This window comes from Monopterus albus, unplaced genomic scaffold (assembly GCF_001952655.1).
Source record: "Monopterus albus unplaced genomic scaffold, M_albus_1.0 scaffold242.1, whole genome shotgun sequence".
In the NCBI taxonomy this organism is placed as follows: Eukaryota; Metazoa; Chordata; class Actinopteri; order Synbranchiformes; family Synbranchidae; genus Monopterus; species Monopterus albus.
Window position 1 is genome coordinate 451,584 of NW_018128122.1, and position 22,854 is coordinate 474,437.

The 22,854-nt window shown below is 40.9% G+C and overlaps 1 protein-coding gene across 1 annotated transcript in view; it reads right to left on the reverse strand.

Annotated features, from left to right (window-relative positions):
* The window catches only part of helz (helicase with zinc finger), a 51,684-nt gene that overhangs the window by 7,987 nt on the left and 20,843 nt on the right, over positions 1-22,854 (reverse strand). Inside the window, 12 exon segments of the mRNA XM_020620586.1 lie at positions 2,855-3,131; positions 4,057-4,285; positions 4,866-5,049; positions 7,099-7,246; positions 8,124-8,269; positions 9,922-10,040; positions 14,017-14,195; positions 15,622-15,723; positions 17,733-17,912; positions 20,024-20,154; positions 21,345-21,557; positions 21,679-21,805. Of these exon segments, the coding sequence (XP_020476242.1) occupies positions 2,855-3,131; positions 4,057-4,285; positions 4,866-5,049; positions 7,099-7,246; positions 8,124-8,269; positions 9,922-10,040; positions 14,017-14,195; positions 15,622-15,723; positions 17,733-17,912; positions 20,024-20,154; positions 21,345-21,557; positions 21,679-21,805 (2,035 nt within the window).

Sequence of the window (22,854 nt, forward strand, 5' to 3'; positions counted from 1 at the left end):
ACAACAGTCGAATAGGGTTATGTAGCAACACTACCTTGTGAAACTGATACTGCAAGATATGAGACAAATTCTACACTCTGAAAGATTCCTTAACATTTTTATTCTTCAGCTTAAAATATATAAATAAATGAATAAATCACATGGCTGATAGAGAATACAGACGTTTCGGCATAACACTGAAGAAGGCAGCTATGAGATATTGCAGCCGAAGCAGCTTCGCCTGGCTGCTGTTTTCTGACATAACATTAACTGAGCAATGGCAGGCATCGTTCTGTAACTGGTGCCTGTAGTCTGGCAGTGTGGGTACTTGATCTAAATACACTGCTGCCACAATTTCCTTTGAAAGGTTTGAGCTGTTCGTTGTTAGCATTGTTGCTAGTAAAGCTGCATTACGGTATTTATTCTAACCATTTTTACATCCAAGCCAAAAGGAGAAATTGCCACCAGTTTAACCAATTTGAGTGTCAAAGTGTAGCGGTGTTAGTCTGGCTCTCAATAGGGGGTTTTCCATTACAGGGACCCACTGAAACGTGTTGTGTAGGGGTAACGTTCATCAAGCAGTTCTGCGCTTGTTTCCACTACGGTGTGCCCACTTTTGAGATACATTATTGGAGCTAAATTTCAGCACCCCTCAGGAGGCAGTAATAAGGCTGCGCGGCGGTAGGAGGTGCATGCGTACAGTGCAGTCACCGGTGACTGTTTAAATGTCTGCGTCTTAACACCTCAAGCATTAACATTACAAGCACCAAGCACCGTGTGTAAACACACAGCTGACTGTGTGTGTGAAAGAGCAGCAGCACCCACCCCCCCTTTAAACAGAGACCGACAGAGAGAAAATACAGTGGACAAACAAAGCAGGACAGTCCGCGTCAACCCCGGAGGCTATGCTTGGTGATGGTTAAGGAAAGTACAGGGTATACCGCTTGTTAGGTTCTGACAATGGAAATGCAGCAAATGTCAGACTCCATCTGTCAGCGAAGTGGTGATGTGCTATACTGCAATGAAGAATCAGTGGCAAGAGGTTGTCGGTTGTTGGAGAGAAAAGTAGACACAAAAAAGAATGCAACGGAAGGACACACTCGATCATATGTGCTAAGAGGAAGCCTGACAAGTTTAAAGTAATATCTGAAAGGTCACATGTTCCTCCTGATACTATCCCAACTATCACTTCTGATTTCCAAGTAACGATACATTAAGAAAAGAAGCAATAAATAACTGTTAAAGCAACAACTGTACTTGTAAATTGTGACACTGTGTTAGAGCTGAAAGTATAAACTACTTTTTAATAGGAGACATATTTTACCACAGTCTAGCACCAAAATACCATCTGTGTCAGCACTTCATAGTATGAAGTCTGCAGCAGATATTTCTGGTGAAATGGCCATACATACATGCTTTGCATTGTAAAGTTACACAAGCAAGTGAAACTACAAACTGTATAGTCTTTTCTGCCCTTCTGACATATTAACGGTTTGATTGCTTATCCACACTAAATCATAGTGGATTTATTTATGGTTTTTGCACAATGATGAACAGAAAACGGCAACAGAATCTCTACATATTGATTTGAGAGATCTGTGTCCCACGGTTATGTTGTGAAACACAACTACAACTGAGCCTTTGAGATTGTATAGTGCTCACAAGGTGAGGTATTAGTGCAATATTATCAGCAACAGAAAAGCTGTAATAAATCACACGACAATGCAGGTTTTACCAGAGGCTACAGTACAATGAGACATTTTAAAGTTTGGAACTGATCATTAAATGTAATTTGCATGGATGATTTTGACTGTACACCACAATGGGTGTATCAAGCATGTACATGATCTGACCTTTACATTAGCAACACACACACACACACACACACACACGCTTCCTGTAGATTCCTTATGGGGACTTTATTTCCTGTAGACTTATCCTACCCTTAACCATAACCACTACTTCCCTAATACCTAACCCTGACCCCAATACTTAACCTGACCCTAACCTTAAACCATGTTGCCACCCTAAAATTCAGTCATTTCCTTGTGGGGACCAGAGGTTGGCCAAGTCCCCACAATGTGAGTGTGTTAACAGGTTTCGGTCCCCATAATGTAAGTAATACAAAGGCACACAAACACATATACATATATATATAAGTACTGGTAGCACAATGTTTGTATAGTGAGAATGAGAGCAAGTGTGGGTGTCTCTACAGACGGCTGATGCTGCGGAGCTGCAGCTCATTAGGCCCAGTGGGTGATGGCAGCAGGTTGGCAGCTGTGGTGTTTTTGTTAACCTTTACCTCAGGGCAGGCAGGCAGGGAGGACAGACGCACACAAAGACATTTCAACCTGAGCTAAACAAGCAACACATCCTTTCACCAACCTGTAATTTTCTGTCTGTTTTGTTTGGGACTAAAAGCAATGACCATGAAATTATTTCCAGTGGTGAAAAGTAAACAGTCATTTTTGAGAGAAATGTGCTTTGTGTCTGCATGTGCCAAGCTTTTAGCATTTTCTACCTTTACATAAATATCATATCAACACAGAAAACCTACAGTATTGGAGCTTTTGCATACACCCCTAACTTCCTTGTTTCTACATGCCCACTTTGCCTTCCTTCTCTCTTCTTATCCCGACACGCAGAAACTAAGTATATACAAAAGAAACAGCAGAAATAGTTCTGGCAGTGTCATTGTCTGGAAACATCTGGTGACATCAGTCTTTTTGGATCTTTTTTGACTTTTGATTCCAAACTCCTACAATTTGGTGTCAGGATTTTTTGACACACAAATTGAAAATGCCCATAAAAGGGATGGATGGAAACATAGTTACTCACTCCACTGTGCCCTACTTCCTGAGAAACACCTTACCTTAGGGGGTGACTGCTGCTGCTGCACACCCTGCTTGTTGGAGGCCGACTGTGCATGCTGAGGATGCAGGTGATGGTGGGAATGGAGGGGTTGTGAAGAAGCGTGATGAACCTGCAAGGGCCTGAGGGCACGGGGGATGAACTCTGGGGCCAGCGGGTTGAGGACATAGGTCTTCTTGAGCTCCAAGGCCTCCAGCTGAGCCTTGATCTGCTCAAAGGTGATGCCATGTAGACTTGCATTTTCATGGCAGATGGAGATAAAATGCTCCCAGAATTTTCTGGAAAGTAGCAAAAGGAGGCAACAACAGATGGATAAGATTTGTGTCTGTTCTGAGTGTTTCATGGATCATCTGGTTGAATTTTTCCTGCTGGCAGAGTACCATATTACTCCTTGATCAAGTCTGTTTAAAACAAACTTGGAGAAAGCAGGTGTAACCAGAAGAGAAGATAGACAGTAAAGAGATGATGCACACTAAAAAGACAAAGCTGGGAGACAAAACAGAAGTAGGAGGAATGCAACAATGAAAAAAACAATGAGCACAACTATAATCTCTTAGAGTATTAACAAATGACCTGTCAGTTTTGATGAAAACAGTCATGAGAACAATCAACATTTCTCACCAAAGCTATATACTGTACAACGACGGAAAGTGGGTGCAGTCTGACAAACAAACCACAACAGCAAAAGACCTGAAATGTTCCAACGACTATTTGAGCCAAAACAGACAGTTGCTATGGAGACAGGAGGTGGGGAAGGTACAGAGGTGGGCTCAAGAGATTCAAATAGAAAAAAGGGTTGTCAGCATCTCACAGCACTATGAAACCATATGATGGCAACCAAAGGCTCAATATGTGTGTGTGGGGGGGACAAACAGGCGTCTAAATCTAACCTGAACAGACTGGTCAGATCTTCACCAGCTGACCTCGATCTACCTGATAAAACAGACTCCCTGGGACTTCTGATATTATGTCATGTGATTTATTACATGTGTGTCGACTGGCTACAGCAAACCCAGAGTATAAGAGCTCTACTGTAGGATTACACAAAACACCACACTTACAAATAAGTGCACATTTGTGACTGGTGCTCCTACTGGATAATCCCTTAGACTCTTAAGATATTCATTCATTATAACCACACTAAGTATAAAGATCTGTTATGTGACTGCAACAAATACTTAAGTCAAAGGGGGACATATTTACCTGCAGCGTCCAACAGAGCACAGTGCTATGGGATCTCCCACAACAGCAACAAGGGACTGGGCTCTGGTTATGGCCGTGTTGAGTAGTTTGTAGTTGGAGAGAAAGCCATAGTCAAGGTCCTCTGTTGAGTCCTCGACTAGCTGCTCCTTACGCTTGATGGCCGTCTGTTTGTGCTTGCAGGTGTGCCGTGTCCGTACTGTGCTAAGGAACAGCACCCGGAACTGTTTACCTGCAAATGAAGTTTTTAAGTGTTATATAAAGAAAATATCAATTAGAAGAAAAACCAACTTTCTAAATTTCTGTTCCACTAAGTTGGAAACACAAGGAAGACAGAGGTTAATTCATGGCAGCGTGAGCACTGAGATCTGCAGCGACAGATAGCAGGGATTTGTCTTTAGGGTAATGGGGCTCTCATTTTAATTTTTACTGCAGAGACAAAAAAAAAGATCCTGCACAAAGAAAAGTGTGAAACAAGACTTATGGAGAAATATTAATGAGTCACTCTGGGATTCTTGGGGGTTTGGGCTTTGTTTGCAACTACCATGTTTTTGATTGCCTGACTATAACTGCTTTTCACATACATCCATGTACAGGACAAACACCATCAAATTAACAGATAAGCCACCAAAACACTGGTGCCTTAAAATAGTTTTGTTGACTGTACTTGCAATTAACAATGAGGCAATATAAATCTCAAAATATTAAAGCACTGATAGATTATGTAGGTTGGTAATCATACACGTGAAAATGCATTTCCTTATTTGTGGCGCGATACATTGCAGGATCATAACTGTTAGTACTTTTCTTACCTTGGACATTGAGCACTCTTTCTACGCTGACCTCATGCATTCTCTTCTTTCGGAGCTCAGCACGAATACGGAACACCTGGTCAGCGTATGGTGACACCACCCCAATGCTACCCTCATCCAGCTTGCCCCAGGCCACTGGCCACTTCTTGCGCATCTCCTCCACCCGCTCAACGATCTCAAATACCTGAGAGGACGGAGTAGCAGCATTAGAAAAAGAGGAAATGGCAAGGCTCAGATCAACACATGCACACCTGACCTGAAAAGAACTGCGGGAAGTCGGGGAGTAAGCCTGTGATGTATGGCACCGAGGCGTCAAAGTCAACCCATAAAATAGGAAGCTTTGGCTTGATGAAAGTGAACCTCTCACATAAAGGCTTCACACTTTATTCCAAACCAGCACCCACATCATCACACACTGATAACTTCAAATGAACCTCATGATTCTAAATAAGGACTGGCACCCTTAGTAACAGAAAACTTTCAAAATAATCCTAAAGCCATGCTAACCTGACAATCATAGCTTTCAGATTTAGTAGTAACTGGGCAACAAGGGTGAAATGACGCATTTTGAAAATAATATGCTTTGCTGTTCAATGACCACAACTGTGCCCAATCCACACTGAAGAAATGCATATATAAAAAAAAATGGGTCATCCCAGTAAAATAGGTCACTGTTACCACTTCTACATATGGACATAATGACAAGATATCACTATTTTAACAAGTTTCTATGGGTGAGCTTATTTCTTGGTTATTGGCATTTTGGTTTTTTCCTTCCCAGAGCCTGTGCATACAACAAATCATAACCTGGCAAAGCTCACAACCCTCACATTTTTGGCATACTGCTGAGGCTTTGAACTGTCATGGAAGTACTGCCTTCCACTCGAAGCTAAGCTTGCACAAGACAAACAAAGGGACACGCTTTATTCAATGGGTTTGTTATCGGTGTGATATGGGTGCAGTGTCAAAGAGACAGGATGTAATTCATTTGGCATTGCTGACAGTTTGGGAGCAAAATCAAGAACATCCTTGTTTTAACTGGCTGGAACATATTAGCAAAGGGTCGGAGGTCAGACACAGCCAGTGACCACAACCAAGCGCTTCTACAGAGGAACCAATCAAAGGCTAGGACTGTCGGTGAATCATGCATCATGGGTGTCAAGTGTAGCTCAGGGTTGGTCACCTAATTAAGTTTATGGATTTCATCTTCAATTGCGATTAAAGACAGCAGGCGTTCCAACTTATGGTGATGAGGCAGAATTTCATTATAATCAAAAGCCTGAAATATTCATAACCAACTGAGGCCTACAGCCTAGCAAAGATAGGTCATTTCAAATGCTTGATAATATAATTCATTTCATACATCCATTAATAAAACTTGCAAAATAAACTGAGTGCAATTTTAAATATTTATACCTCACCCAAATTTTAATCAAACTGTGTTTTTCATGCTTCAGCAGTGATCATTCATGTGTTCTGAAAATGCTCGTTTTCACAACCAACAGCTAATTTCACTATTGAACTTACAGCTGCTGAGTGACACAGCAGCTCATTTTCCACAGAGATGCAGCTGCGGAGCCTTATGCACATGTACAAGCACCAAGGTAAGAGCAAAGGAGACTGACTAAAATGCAGTCTAAAGATGACCGTGTGACTATAATCACCAATGGATAAAAATCTGATATCAGCTTCTCAGTGTATGAGAACCAGGATGTGTAACTAGCATAAAAATCAGCCCGGGACATCCTCAGTCAGATGATAACTGCATAATTAGGAGCCAAGTGATAATTTCAGTTGTTTAATATTTTATTAGTCAAAATTTGAACATTTCCCCAGTTGTGGCACTTTTACCAAGTGTTTTACAATGTATGCTGCCTGTTGTCAATTATGAATGTTCTATTTATTCACTTTAAAATTCAACATTTTCTTTGAATCATGGGGAGAACCTGTCAGCCAATTCCTACTTGACAGGTCTCATAATTGTACCAATAACATTTAGCTAAACATGTTGACTAATTAGCTTGGTCATAATTTACACCCAAGAACCATCAGGTGTGACACCTGATGGTTCTTGGGGAAAATAAAGCAAATTATAGCATACATTAAGCAATATATTTCTACAACTACTTGACATCAGATATACAAATATATTACTGGCATCAAAAAAACATGTTGGTGTTTGCCAAACCTACCCGAGACAAGTAAAAATCATACATATTCTCCTAAGCCATACCTCTGCGTTGTTGTAGTAGGCGGTGCTATTCTTCTCCTGGACATCTTCTCCTCTGGCTGTGAAGAAGGTCAAAGGGTAGAAGTCCTTATGGGATGGCTGTTTCCCACTTGCCATTAGCTTCCCATCATAAAATAGCTCTGATGTGTAGCTGTAGAAGGAGAAGAGGAAGGAATACGAGAACTGTACTGTAAATACAAGATTGTTACTGAAAGGATATTTGTCAGAATACTGGACAATTAAAGCCAAAGTGTTGGACAATTCTATATCCTATAGATCATTTTATAGACATGGGTATTTGACTGATGTAAATCTGAAGTGAAGTTCTGTATAGATGATCACAAAGCATGTCTATCATAAAAGACTAGCTAAAAGTCCTGTGGATTTGAAAAGGTAGGGTCACCTCCAATGAAAACTGAAACATGTTTAATATCACAGAATGATTATAAATACAATGTGGATGTTACCAATAATTTTCCATTTGCTGCTTCAGAATTTTATTACTGGTGCTCTACTTTTGCTGTAGCCTGGTGTAATGTGACTCAGCAATGCGCTATATTAACCGGTGAAATACAGTATCTGTAACTGTACCTACCTGAAGAAGACAGTTAATAAGCAAGCAAAGCATACACCTTGTAGCACTTTGCTCAAATACTGATCCACTTACAAGAACTGAGATGGAGCAGAACATGCATGTATTAGTATGAACTTCCTTTGTGTTTCAGAAGCCTTCGGTGCAGATTTCCTAATTCAGATTTAATCTTCAGTAGCTGTAGCAACAGGCCCACACTAACGCAGCCCCTTGTGTTGTTTTGTCATGGAGCTATTCTTTGCATTAATACAACCCTAAGAACCCACGGTCCTCTCTGGACAGCTCATGTCTGTGAGCTCTTTACTTCCACTTCACCCTCTTTTCCTCCTAACCCCTTTCATCCCACCACCTCATCTCTCTAGTATTTCTTCTTAAACCTTTTCAGCCTCTCCTCCCACAGTTTTGACATAAGGCAATGTTGAGGGCTCACACCTACTTGATGATAGCTTCATGGGAGCGATAGTTCTCACACAAGAGGATGCGACAGGGGAATTCAGGGGGGTAGTGCTCGTACAGCCGGTCCAGCAGTGACACGTGCAGGTTGCGCTCCCGCGCAAACTCGCTGTACACAAATGGACTGAGCTGCAAATCAAGGAACAGAGAACAGGGAGAGAAAGAGGTGGGGAAGAAGAGAATAAAAGCAATGTTAAATTCAAACATGTCTCAGGTATTTTACCATTCTGTTGGATTATCACATTCTTTCTATTCAAATATGATTTTCAATTTGGTGCACTGAATCTATTACAAGTTTTTCAGGGTCATTGTTGTTTAACTACTTTGACATGATGATAGATAATAAATGGTTGCACTGATGTTTATACAATTAGTTGAGTAGCAGATTCCAAAAAAACCTACCAACCAACCAACCAACAACCAAACTTGTCTTGGTTATATTTTCTCTGTAAGTGCTATGAGAACTATTTGTGTTCAGTGTACTTTGTTGTTTTGAGGAACTTGTGCCTTATCCCATTGCAACTTGCTCTCTTCCATCTGGTGTGTATGCCATTAAGCAAACAGGCCTTGAGTCGCAGTGATTAAAGTGGGATTTACTTGCAGCGATTTGACAGCACTTTGAGAACATGCCAATTTTGGGGGTAGACACTGTATGCACTAGCCAATCAGATCTGCTCTAATATAGCAAGCCAAGGCATTTGATTGTTTGGTACCAAACCACAGGCAACATTTGATTTTGGTCATCTGAGGAAATAAAGTTTATCTGAGTGTAAGTAAATAAAGCATAAATCAATTTACTTTAAATAGTCAAAATAATTTCAGCGTTTATTTTCCTCTGATCTGACAATAGTGAGGGCGAGTTGTGACCACCACAGTGCTTTGATTCAAATTAGGTTTCACATTCGCAAGACTTCACACACCCACACAAACACACAGGATCGTCCTTCATTCTTTTGACTGCTACCATGTGCGACAGAGTAATTTATCTTTAGATTGAATCTTAATTTAAACCTGCCACTGTGACTGGGTCAGCTAACTTTAATGATGTCCCACACTGGCAATAAGAAAGCAAATGATCAATACAGGCCTTGGCCTTCATTGACTGTTTGGCTACATCTTCCACTGTTGATTGGAGCAGATAAACTATTGGGTGAGAGCAAAAGGGAGGAAGTAAGAGGACAGAAGGAAATACAAAGATAACATCCTTCTTTGGCCCACACAGTGACCCAGCTGTTTTGCAGTATAGAAGGAAGGAAGGTTGAAAGTGTGAGACAGAGTGATTGTGAAAGACACACTCCGGTGGATATTGTATTTGAAATTAATTTTTCTTTGCTCCAAGAAATAGCAGAAAGAGATGAAAGTAATTAAAACAATTATTGTATGGCAGACTCTTGCCTCGTCTTCATCCGCTGCCTACTGGTAATCCTGTGCACTGCATAAAAACCAGGACAGAAGGAAATAAGGTCTTAACCACCTGTGATGGCTTAGAAAGCTTGACTGACGTGGCTGTAATTGTGTTATCTGTGACTGACGTGGTCTCCAGAACTCCAGCTCTACAGTGGCTGATGCCTGTTCCTTTGTATTTGAAGTTTATTTGAAGGACATGAAGAAGATTAACCTTGCAATGTGCATTCCAATGGTGTGGTGATTTGCAGATAAGCAAAGAGGCACTGCAAATTTTTTTTATTTTTGCCACTGGAGAAATATGCAGCTTCAACAAAGTCAACATTGAATCAAACTTGACATCTTTTAACTTCAACTTGCTGACTATTTGAACTTACCTGCATATGGTCTCCAGCCAGCACAATGCGGGTGGTCTTGCTAGCTAGAGCAAAAGGCATGATGGTTTCACACTCCATGGCCTGGGCTGCTTCATCCAACAGGACATGAGTGAACAAACCTGCCCCAACATACAGAATACCGACACCAATTTACTCAACACAACTTTGGGTAAATATATGCTCAGTATGTACAGCTGTACTGTATGCAATTTCTATATAATGGCTACATGATTCTACAGTTTTAATATTTGCGCTTGAAACCAGTGGCTCTCATTCCAGCAGGTACAATTACATGTTATTTATTTATCCTCCAACACTACAGAGCCTTCCATTTGTCCAAATTATATCTTTTCAACTTCTGTAAGGGAAATGTTTGGGGCATTTGGGTTTCAAAAAAGCAAAGACAACTTTTAAATTGTGTCATCTGTAACCTGTGCTGATAATGTTGAAATACTGCAGTAACACAAACCTCAGAAATGACTTGAGTAAGAAACTGCTTAGGTGTAACTTATGCTCTATGAATTGTGGTTATCATTTAAAAACGGTTCTCTGCCAGTCATGTATAGTATAAAATATGGCTATGCTGAATTTAAGCATCAAAATCAAAGACCAGGGAATCTGAATGATTAGCTGAATAAAATGACTGTTACCCATAACCAGTCCATTCAGTACTACACAAATTAAAAGATTTTTACCACAGATATTTTGTTCAACAGGAGCATTAAAACCACATAACTATAAACAATGCGCATCCCCTCAGTCACTTTTTCCTTTCCCTCTTTTATCCAGCTCTGACAGACTTAAGGACAGGGTTTTATGGATATTTTGAAAGAGACTGAACAGTAGCCTCGCCCTGATTTAAAAAGCTCAAACTGTGCTAAGCAAGAAGAGGGGAGGGGATGAAACGGCATGGAAAATGAGTAGTGATGGAGCAGGGAAAAGAGAGGCTGAATAACAACCAGCAAACAGCCTCTAAAGCCTGAACACCATTTCCAGAGGAAAGTATATGGTGTGTAGATATGAAATATGGGGGTTGAAAATAACAAAAAAATATAATAATAATAAAAAATTCAGAGCCCGTCAAAAATAAACAAACAACAGAAACACGGGCTTGCAAAAAAAGGTGGAGCAGTTTGATTTGAGGCAAAGCTGACTCCTTAGTATCTGTCTTTGTATATAATGCCTGCAAAATGTATTGAAGCCTTACACCAATGTTGTCTCTCAACAGTGTGTACACCTCATTGAACCATAGGCTGGCACTGTTCCCCCCTGAAAGACGTACACTTTGTTATAACAGCCCACGTTAGTGCGTTCATGTTTTCAGAATGTGTATAACTGGGTTTATCTATGAGAGCTTATGCAGTGAGAAATGTTTCTTCAGTGCTAAAGTGCTGCACCAAACAAAAGCAACCTCAAAGAGTGATTTTAAAGAAAAGCATTAAAAGCATGAGGTGTTAGATGGTAGAGGAAGATTGCTAGAGGTCACACTTGTGCATATTACACCACATCTTTGGAAGAACTTTATGTGTGTGAGTAATCTCTGCATAACAGGTGTGGACCTAAACCACCTGATCACTGAATAGTTTAAATAGGGGTTGAATGAACAGCCAAGTTACATTGCGTTTCATTGTGTTGACAGCAGTGCAGTGGGGCTGGGAACATCATTTTAAACAGTGCTGCTTTAAGCTCCTTATTTCCCCCTGTTTTTCCATCACTGCATGAAATACTGCAGCACAAGCGATTTCATGTAGCTGTGCCACCTCTTACATCACACTGTTAATTATTGAGGTCAAGCACCACTGTTGACCCCTCCTATAAACTGTCGTCAACACTAGCCCTGTTGCACCATGCCTACTTGCTGTGTTACTTCAATCCACATCAATACGGCCAAATAACACTCACATTTGATGTACATGGGTCATTACAAATGAGAATGTTTCCCCAGGCAGGGAAGGGGATATTAGGAGGAAGGCAAGAGGGAAACAGAGATTGGTCTTTATGAGCACCAAGTACACAAAGAGGCAGACATGAAAAAATGTGGCGCTTGACATTTCAGCTGAGGCACAGCTGCCTGCCTTCGGGAACCAGAGGTCAAAATTACATTTTTGTAGCTTCTATCTGTGCCTTCGGGAACCAGAGGTCGAAATTACATTTTTGTAGCTTCTATCTGTCATTGGGCAAATAACAGTTGTTGAATTTGGACAAAACATTGGTAAGAGAAAGAAGGAGATAAGCAGTGGTGAAAGAGATCAGAAGCACTGTGTTGCAGGAGTGACTGTTTAATCAGAAAACAAAGCTCCACCTTATAGAACCAGTCTCACATTCTCACTTTCAGTCTCTTTCTACCCTCTTCACACCATAAAGGTGATCTGTCATCTGTCATAGTGAAAGGGTCCGTGTAGGCAACTCCATCCCATGAAACAAGCTTAGTAAAGATCGGAACTGAAGACTTTGTTAAACCCTGTCAGATTCTCACAAAAGGATTTTCCAACCTGGAGAAGTTACACGACTGCTAATATTGTTCTCTGCTGAATGCCACACAATGTGAACCCATTAGGAGCCAACTTAATTTCAGATAACAAGATTCCCTTATTGACCACAGTATGAGCTTTATAGCCTTGAACCTTCATCACCTGCCTGCAAGGCCCAGTAGCCTCCAGACAGATCAATATTCACCTGAGCCCCAGCACGTCTGCTGAAAAGTGAAAACGCGGCATCATCTTTAGAAGTGCCTCCATTTCTCCTGCGCCTTCATCTTGGTTCACTGAAAAATATTTTCTCTGGGGGGGCTTATTTAACAAATTTATTTTAATGGACTTCAGAAATAAAACAATTCACTGTGAAATTCATTTGTATTAGTGTCCTGTCCCATTACAGGGCTGCAGTTGATTGTGAACAACAGCTGGCAGCGTAGTAGACAAACAGAGAGCTGCACAGCATGTCACCCCCGGGGAAACATCGTCAGTAAAAAAAAAATTCTCATGTTTTCCCAACAGCTAAATTTAATTCAGTAACACAGAGGTTGGCTTTTTAGAGCTTTTTTCAGTTGGAAAAAAGGAAAATTGACTCGACACTGCGCCCATTAAAAGACGACGCACACTTGGACATGATGTGCAGACGGCTACACTCCATTACAGCACTGGCGAGACTAACAGATTTATTACATGAAAGAATAGCCCTTTCTTGCAAAGCACATATACAGACACATAAAACTAAGCATGTAAAGTTTCCACATGACAGGCCCCATATTTAGGCCATAAAGAACCAGGAAAATCAGCAAAACAAACACTAAAAAAACTAAACAAAAACAGCATAACTATCTTTTTAGGCGCACCTGCATGTTTGGGGAGGGAGATCTGTTATTGCTACTTAGCCAACTCACTGGCTCCCAACTGCCTCGTTTCCTGCCGATTTTCATCACCGTTGAACGCCGGGAGAGCGAGAGAGATGAAACGTGGGGAAGAGGGCTAATGATGTAAAGTACATTAGAAAAAGGCAGATGGTGTTCCCAAGCAACAGACAAAGGCCCCTCCGCTGACACATTAGAGTCAGTTATTAGCCTGCACTGACAAATTGGTTTGTTTGCCATGTCTTTAACACAACTTAAATGAGTTCCATCCCTCTCTAAATGGTGGGCTCCTGCCAACAGCGGATATCAGAGTCCCCAGGGATGCCCAGAGCACCACACTGTATCCGTCTTGAGTTATAAGCTTTAAACATGCATACATTTACATGTTTGTAAACAGGAAACATACTTTTACCATGTATTACAATACAAAATTACAGCCCTACATTTGTCTGGTCTATGATTTTCTTTACCATATTCTCTACTGGTTTCAACTTTTCCAGTCACTGTGGTACTGTGCGCGTATACCCGATAAAGCATGTTTGTTTTGATAGGCCCTGTAAGTTTTGCTCATTCTTTAAATATGCTTTGAACAAATTGTGTTTTTGACTTATTCTAATCCCTTCATAAAGGTTTGACGAATTGGCAAAGAACATGAAATCTGCTGGAGGCAATGGCTGACCGCCACAGCTATCACTAAACAGCTTTACTAGATTTGAGACGACTAAATGTCTTCTCAAATGACTCACCGGGCTCCAAGTCAAGCTGGCAGAGGTACTGGGAGGTGCTGAGGGTGACCACCACCACACGGTGCCTGAGGATGTCCTCCCTTGTGGGCATCTGGAAAATGACCTGTGTGCCAGAGATGAGACAGTACTGCTGGACTACTGGATGGACCGTCTTCACCCAGCGGTTCCTGAAGTATACCCTGGAGGGGGACAAACAGGACAAAGATGAGGAGCGAGACATACAACCAGAAGTAAGAGAAAAGCAATTAATTACAGTGTTAAATTCATTCAATCCATCAGGTTATTAAGTCAAAAATTATCTCAAAAAGTTCAGAGTAAGTGTAGAACTTTTGAGGATAGATTCTTTATTCAAGAAATGAATATGCTTAGCTACACATTACATTCTGTGTACACCTCTGATCTGCTGATCATTATAGACAATCAGGATGGAAAGCCCTCACAGATTGCCTCCTTGGGATGCTTGTCAGCCCCTTTATTCTTCGCCGAATCCACTCATCCCAAAGGAGACAAGAGAGCTGAGAGAGGCGTTTGCTATAGTGATTATGGTGGAATTCACAGAGGTAATCGCTGAAATCAGACTGCCCACTCATGTGAAGCAAGTCATTTGATTGCCCATATGGTCCTTAGGTGTGTGTGTGTGTGTGTGTAGATGCACACACACACACACACACACACACACACACACTAACACGCAGCTGTCATGTTAGACCCTGGCCAGTCAAGGCAGACATTGCTCTCTAGTCCTTTGTGACCTCTAGGGTTGCTGAGGTGTGATTACAAGTCACAGATGCAGTCTAAGGAAGTTGTGTACATCCCTGTGTATGCCTTTGTTGCCTAACGGTGTCATTCTAAGGTTGCAAATCTTTTGATTTAAGTATTTGAAGTCACTTCTCTAAAGTCAGTCGCATGTCTACCTGTCACTGCTATAGTATATACATAGCCCACACACTCAATCTCTGTATAAAAAAATAGATTTAGCATTCAGACTGCAGGGTTTCCCATAATGCTGATCCAGTAAATGTATAGATGAGTGAGTGCCCTCTGGGCAGGCAGACCTCAGCTAATGGACAGGCCACAGCCATTTAATATAAAAGGTTAGTTTTTACTGAACTGGAGTTAATGGTAATATGAGTAATTTAAAAAACAATTTTCTCAAGTATGAGACAAATACTGATGTGAACCTTTTCTGTTGACTATGCTAACTCACTCAAAATTTCTTCTAGGAAGAGTTAAAACTCGAAACTGTCTATTATTTAACCAGTAATCATTATTGGTTTGCAACTGCTGCACACCAGTAATACAACTGACCATATCAGTTAGTCATCTCTAAGGTACCTCCCAGTAAAAACCGTGTGTTTTACTCCCCACACAAGAGTGCACTTTGCAAGGCTATAGGCATAAAAGCTGCTGTTTATTTTCACAGATAATGCAGGTTTTCATTTTTGCCCCCTTTAGACCACAACTGAATTATTTGAAATATTATGATTTTAATTCTTATGAATATTTTGACTATTATGCACAGTACAAGCACACACACACACAAGAAACATAGAAAAAACACGTTTCTACCCTGGGCCACCTCTTTATTCAAATGTGCTTCCTTACCTGAGAGGTCTGGCATGTGGATTGCCCGCTTCAAAATAAGGATGAAGGTAGTCTTTAATGTAAAGGTCAGCTGCACTGTTCGAGTGGGTGCAAATCAGGACCCTGGAGAGACAGAAGACCAACCATGTTGGAAACATGACCTACAACTGCTGCAGTACTCAGAGAGAAAGAGCTCAACACCATGAAACAAAAAACCAAAACTGTCTGCTTGATTAGATGCCATTCGAGGTGAGTGATTTGTTCTGAAAGCCAGTTCAATGTTGGTAAAATACCCTGATTCATTATGCTCCACAGCCAAACAAATCTTTGGTTAGATCTTTCACTCATGTTCTCTGTTTAGATATCCTCTCTGTGACACCACAAATGTTGACTTAAAAAAAAAACCTGGTGATGTATACAGATGATTGGTAACTTTGCAACACTGCTGTAAACACACATGATGACCAGCTTAAATGCTCCAAAGGCAGTTAAACAACAGGGGAATAACAAGTCCTTTGTTTAAATATTTACCTACAATCCAACTTGTTAAAGTAAGGAGTTACATTAATGATAACTTCACAAGAACAAGTGTAACCCAGTGCAATAATAAGTGGATACATTTAGTTGACCTTCACTGAATGATACATTTGAATTCATATTTTTTGTGTTATGAAGAGTAAACAACGCTTAAAGGGAAAAACAATGACTGAGACAAAGGTTAATGAAAGTCACAGAGCAGCAACAACATATGTAGTGAAAGCCCTGTGGCTTCAACAGAGCAGAATGTCTGAGGTTTAGACCTGACAGTTAATTACCCTAGTTTCAGGGTCCAAAATTAACACTCGCCAGGCGCCAAATGTAGGTAGATTTTCCATTCGGCGAGTAAATCTCAGAGGACTAGTTGCCACACTGGTGGGTAAATGTTTGTAGCAAAATAGTCACATTATAAAATAACAGTCTATCCCAAGAGTCTGTTTGAGACACAAACACACACACACACACACACACACAGGTGTTCTGTGAAGACCCGCCCCTACTCCGCCTCTGATTGGCTATCTGAGCCAAGCGTTGAAAATGCCTTTCAGGTCACAGTTACACACATAAAGCACCCTGGACACAATTTGTTTGAACTCCTCCCCTCTGGACGGCGCTACAGGTCACTGTGTGCCAAGACGGACAGACTCAAGGACAGCTTCTTGCCCTGGGCCATCTCTCTGATCAACACTTAACCCGGACAGCACAACTGGTCAATAACCCTCAGTGCAATAATTGTAAATATTCCTTGTACATATAGTAAAATGCACCTAGACGTTTCTTAACTTTAACATGTCAAACTCAAGGCTGCCACTGTCATAGGGCCATACCAGAGTCATTGATGCCCAACAGCTCCTGCCACCTCCATGATGACTCACCTCACTTACCATGTGAAGCTTTTATGAGGGATGCAAATTTGATGCACACACCTGCTCACATCTACTTTTCCAAAAAATACTCAATTAACACCTATGAATTTACAGGGAGCGCCATAGCAACAAGTTCACCGAAGGAGGCTTGTGACATTTGTGTTGTGGATTGATGATTTGTGGCTGTTGAATTGTACTGCAAGGTGTTTCTTATATTTAGGTTTACAAACATCTCCCATAATGATGCAATATTAATCAACAACATGACAAACAACCTCCAAAATGATCATAAAGCTGAACCAACACCTCTCCAAAGTTTATTTTAAAATCTAAGTATTTTAATCTTGGTCAGTAGGATTCTTTCAGAGGTGTTGTTTTAGATTACATTTGTTTAAGCTAGATGTACATAATGAAGTGGCAAATGAGTGCAGATTGGAAAGTTAAATTAATATTTTTACTGCCTTATGGTACAAAAAGACCACAACCCAAAAGGACCAATATTTACTTCACAGTTTCACAGCACTTACACTCACACCCATTAACATGTCAAGACACTCCAAATTTCTTTCGATCTATACTCCAAACACCTTTAAGTGTGGAGGCAAAAGAGTATTCCCAACTTTCAGCGCAATTTTCAAACATAAAGGCAAATAAAGCAGAATTATTGTAAGTGCTTTGCTTTAAGATACATTTATATATGAGTTAGACTGGTTCAAATACAACACAAACCTGCTGTGCTCCTGGCGGAGGATGTGCTTGACAGCCTGTGCCAGGGTGAAGGTCTTGCCAGTGCCATAGGGCCCAATAATGAGGATTGGGGGCAGGGTGATAGAGATAGGTGTGGTGATGGCCAGGATGGCCTCCTTCTGCTTGGCATTCAGACGGGGATCCAGTTGCTCATCCCACTGCCTGTGGGCAGAGGGAGGAAGAGGAAATTATAAGAAGAATGGCTAATTTTCCATAGGTGTACAGAAATATTTGCCATTTTCAAGCATATAGATAAAATATAGCCTTATGAACAAGTAATAACTTGAGAGAGAGAGGCAGAAACACTCTTTATATTCAATTAACTTGAGTGGGACAGAGATAATGTGAAAAATAATTCTTGCACAGAATGACATTAAGTGTATGCCTGCACACAGTCTCAGAATGAGAAACAGGGTTCTGTCATTCCAGATGTGAGGAAGGGAAAAACAAAACAAAAAAAAGACTATGGACAAACAAGCTGTCAGTACCCAGAGCAGCTGTTCCTTTGAGAATCTGTCTTACATTTTCTTTCTTTTATTATATTATATAATGTATTGTTATTAATATATTTAGCAGTTGGATGAATTGTAGGTTTGACATTTACAGTACAGACTTGGACGTGCTGGCGAGCTTACAGGTCAGGTTAACTCGAGTCAGAATAATGTGAGAGTTGAACTGCAGCTCAAGCTTGTTTGATATTAAATGTGATATTTAAGTGGGAGGTTGGTATAAGTAAACACACATGCCAAACTCCCACTTTTGTTTTCATTAACAAACCCCCACAGCAGAGAAGATGCAGAAAGGACACCAACTTTCCAAACTAATCTGCAACAAGCATGGATACCTCCCCACAACAAAAATCAAAAATGGCAGGACAGAACAGCCAAAAAAGAGGAGCAGTCCATATTAACTAATGCACAGGGGTGTGTGTGTGTGTTTAAACAATACAAATGGGTAGAAGGGAGCAATGCACATGTGATTTCATAAACATGCTCATGAAAGTGTAAGTTGTCGTGCGTGTAGTGTGCGCATGTGTCTCCTAGCATCACTGTCCTCATTACACAGACTGCACCGTCTAAAGCTGTGAATCCAGCAACACCAATTGATTGAGCTCCAACTGAGACATAGTTGGGAGCTAACAGATGTGTGTGTTTATAACAGAGATGGATGAGATCAAGAGCAGCTGGGAGTGATGACAAGCCTCAGCTCTTTTATGCCAATTATACTTTCCTTTCAAATGCCATCAATGTTAAGGAAAACAAATCAACCTTCTCTAGACTCAGGATTAATATTCTTTGATTCTGCTTCCAAATCAAGAAAAAAAAAAAAAAAAAACCAAGTGGTGACTTTGGGTAAGAATGCAGAATGAAACACTGGGAGTGTGTCATTTAATAGTTTTTTTTCCACAGCTGAAATAACATTTTGCTTTTCAGCCTTACTTTGACTGCTTACCCCTTGATCCTCAATTACTGATTGGAACAAGTGACATTGATTATTACATTAATGCAACCACATCTGGCTTGTAAGGTTATTAATTCAAAAGGTGAGTGAATGAAGGGTGAAGTAAACACTCTGGCTGCCACACGAAGTCTAAATACGTGGTTTGCCACCATGCAGTGGCTAAATCTGAGAATTAAATGAACTTGGCCCAAATCAACCTTTTAGATGAATGTTCTAACTTAAAAAAATAACCATAAAGAAACTGTGAGCTTATATTAACATATTTAGTGAAACACCCTTATCCAAATTGCAATTAAAACATAAGCCTATCTAAATCATATTCTGGAGCCTTGATAAAGCAGCAGCCTTGAAAATCACAGGGGATTATATTTGGCTTTGGGTCTAGTCAATAAAGATTACTGCCTTGCTCCCTTCACCTGTACAGCTTCAGAGGGAGATATCTGAAGCTGCAAGGAGCTGCCAGCTTATGAGAATGGCTGCCAAGTCAGCAAGGCCAGGGATATTGGTGTGATGTCCCCTCTGTGAGGGTATTTGTCAAGCTAATATGATTGGGCAGGCATTAAAGGAGCTTCTGCATAATTAATGTGTTTAGGATTAGCAGTATTTAATATGCATGGATGTTTCTACACGCTGTGTGCACACATCTTTCCTAAATTTGGTAGCAATAGTAACAATGAATACCTTTTTTGCCACATTTACAAATGTGTACCTGAATGAAACATTGATGGCTACCTTCAATAGAAAATAAATTTCTGTATCAGTCTTTATCACTCATGCATATACACATTCACTTTACATGGTGGAATACACACCTGTTGGGGCTCCAGGGGATGGTGGGGACAAGGCTCACATCAGGGAAAAGGATGGTATTGTCTTTGATGCGATCCAGGGCATAGTGCATCTCACAGAGTGGCAGTCTGTTCAACTGGAACTGGAGCTCCACCTTAAACAGAGGCAACAGCAAGAGCTTACTGAGCAGACAGTCCAACAAGGGTCCAGGCCAACAACAAAAAAAACAAAAAACCTTTTTACAGATGTGCCACCCGTAAGCGTACCTGCCGGAGTGTTTTGGGCAACTAACAGTACTGCAGACGAAACAGAATGGTGGAGAAGTAATGATCCTAGCTACTGTCTCTAGAAATTACATTAAAGCTATATAATTGTCAATCATACTCAAATCTGGCGCTATGATTGGTCAAACTGGTCTTCTTTTACTTTTCAGCAAGAAGACCTATGCCTTTGAGTTTAGACGCTGGCTGGGCTATAGACTTGAGTAACATTACTGCTCAACAGGCCAAACTCAAAAGGTGTCACCAGGTTGCATAATTTAGGATTAAACCATATGAATGGAAATACTAAGATTTTCTTCCACTGCTATAGAGCCTAGTCATCTGAAAGACAGACCCAAGCTACTGTGTCCAGTGTCTTAAGGATGGGAGTGTGAAAATCAGAAGGACAGAGAAAAAATAAGTGTAATAGCTGAAACAAGAGTAGAACAGTCTGAGATATGCAAGAGTGAAAAGAGCACGAAACAGCAAGGTGGTGTGGAGTATTGTAAGAATCCACAGAGGACATAGGGAAATTAAACTAGCACGTAAGCAGGCAGGAGCAGCGTATGCAGAAGAAGATTATGTTCCCACAGTGACCGAACAAGGGTTGTTGTGATAACTGTTAACACAGCACCTTGTTTCGTCTGCCGACATTCAGGCTGGAGGGGAGAAAAGTATCAAACTGAGGCTGCCGTAGGTAGGAGACATTCAATAAAGGGAGATTTTTCAGAAGCAGAGAGCTTGAGACAAAACAGTGCACTCAGTATGCACACAGACACAAGCGCACACACTGGTTTTCTTGGAAAGAAAACCAGTGCTGTAACATTTTGTGAAAATGTTAATCAATAGGTGAATCTTTCATCTTTAGTTTTCCAAAGCCATAACACCAGAGAGTTAAAACCCGTGAGCTGGATACTAACTAATGTCTCCTATGCTTTACAAAAAAATAAATAAATGAAATTCTTGTATGATGACATTATTCACTGGCCTGCCCCAATCTGCTGTCAGTCCACCAGTGATCTCTGGCGGTGACAGAGATGCCTCATACTCAAGCACAGAAGTGTCTCCTTGGTGCAGGTATTACCTGTATTTCTCTGTCAGGCTGTAGCACCAGCTCCTCACAGCAGTCCCTGCAGATCCTTAGGAAGATGTACTCCTTGGTCTTCTCTTCAATCACAGCCTCGTAAACGCGCTCTTTGACCCCAGGGGGTGGCTGACTGCTGACCCCCTCACGGCCCAGTGGCAGCAGCAGGACTGAATTTACCTTGGTCATCACTAGCCGCCCGGCCAGTGTGTCCTAAGAGGAGAGGGGGGGGGGAGAAAGTTCAGGTACCACCAATAGGTAGTCACAGCACTTAACAAGAAAAAAGCAGAAACCTGTGTAACAAATATGAGTACAGTGCAACCAATCCAGTTACCTCAGAAAGTGTTTCGGTGAGTTTGAAACGTGCAAAGAGCTGCCCATTCTGAGCATACTTGGCTCCAACAGAAATGCCGGTCAGCATAAAGCTGGTGACTAGCTGGAGGTTCACTTTGATGTTAAACCTGGGGGGACAAACATAAACATTTGGTTATGTAGATCTTGAAACTGGTCTTATAAAACTATCCTATAACACGTTGCCAATAGACTGCTGCCCACATACATTCTCTTTTGACTGAGGCACAGGTGAATCCTCCTTTAGCACAGATATTTTGAACCTGTTCTGCTTTCCAACAGCTTTTTTGCCATTTACTCACACTCGGGACACAATTGCAAATTTCCTCTTAAGGGAAGAGGACTGGGACTCTTCATTCAACTGCCAAGTCATCAGTACATCACAAAGGGGAAAGTGCTAGTTTCAGTGCTGCTGATGTGGTTGGCCATGACAGATACCAGCCCCACAACAAACCCAGAACAAACAACTGAAAATGCCTAATAATTGATTTCTTTAAGTCCTTCCACAGTGCTAAGTACACCACATGTACCTTAGGCATCTGACCATTCACCTTCATATCACTGTTTGCTGTTGGCAGCACGTTAAATCAGCCAGATACTGTCAAAGTGAGCAAAGTGGAAAAAATTGTCCCTTCAAAGCTCAGATACACTTTTTTTTTTTGCAGCTTTGAACATTTGCTGCTAAAGACAAAAAAAACAAAACCTGCAAGTGTTTTTCACAAGGTCTACAGTCAAACATATGGCAAAGTGGGGTCTAAAGCAATTCATAAGAAAAAAACGTATTAATTTTGTACAAATTTTTCAAATGTAAAAAAACATTGTTAGTGTGGATCCTAAAAAGCAGTCAAATTATTTCTAATATGTCAGTTCAGAGAAAAACATCTACTGGCACAAAGCTGATCTGTGCACATATTTAGTGGAGAACTGAAACACTTCAGGGAAAAATAACTTTATCTCCAGATTGTCTAGGACGGCCTTGCTGGTCTCAGCTGAATCTGAAATGATGAAACAGAAAGCAATCTTGGTGATGAACTCTGATGAATGACTGGCATGCACAGATAACTTAACATGTTCTGTATTTATTTGCAAACCAGTGGTGCTACACAACCGAAGGGACTCTTGAGGTTTCTTGTAATGGTTTTGCATCAGCTTTCTGGCT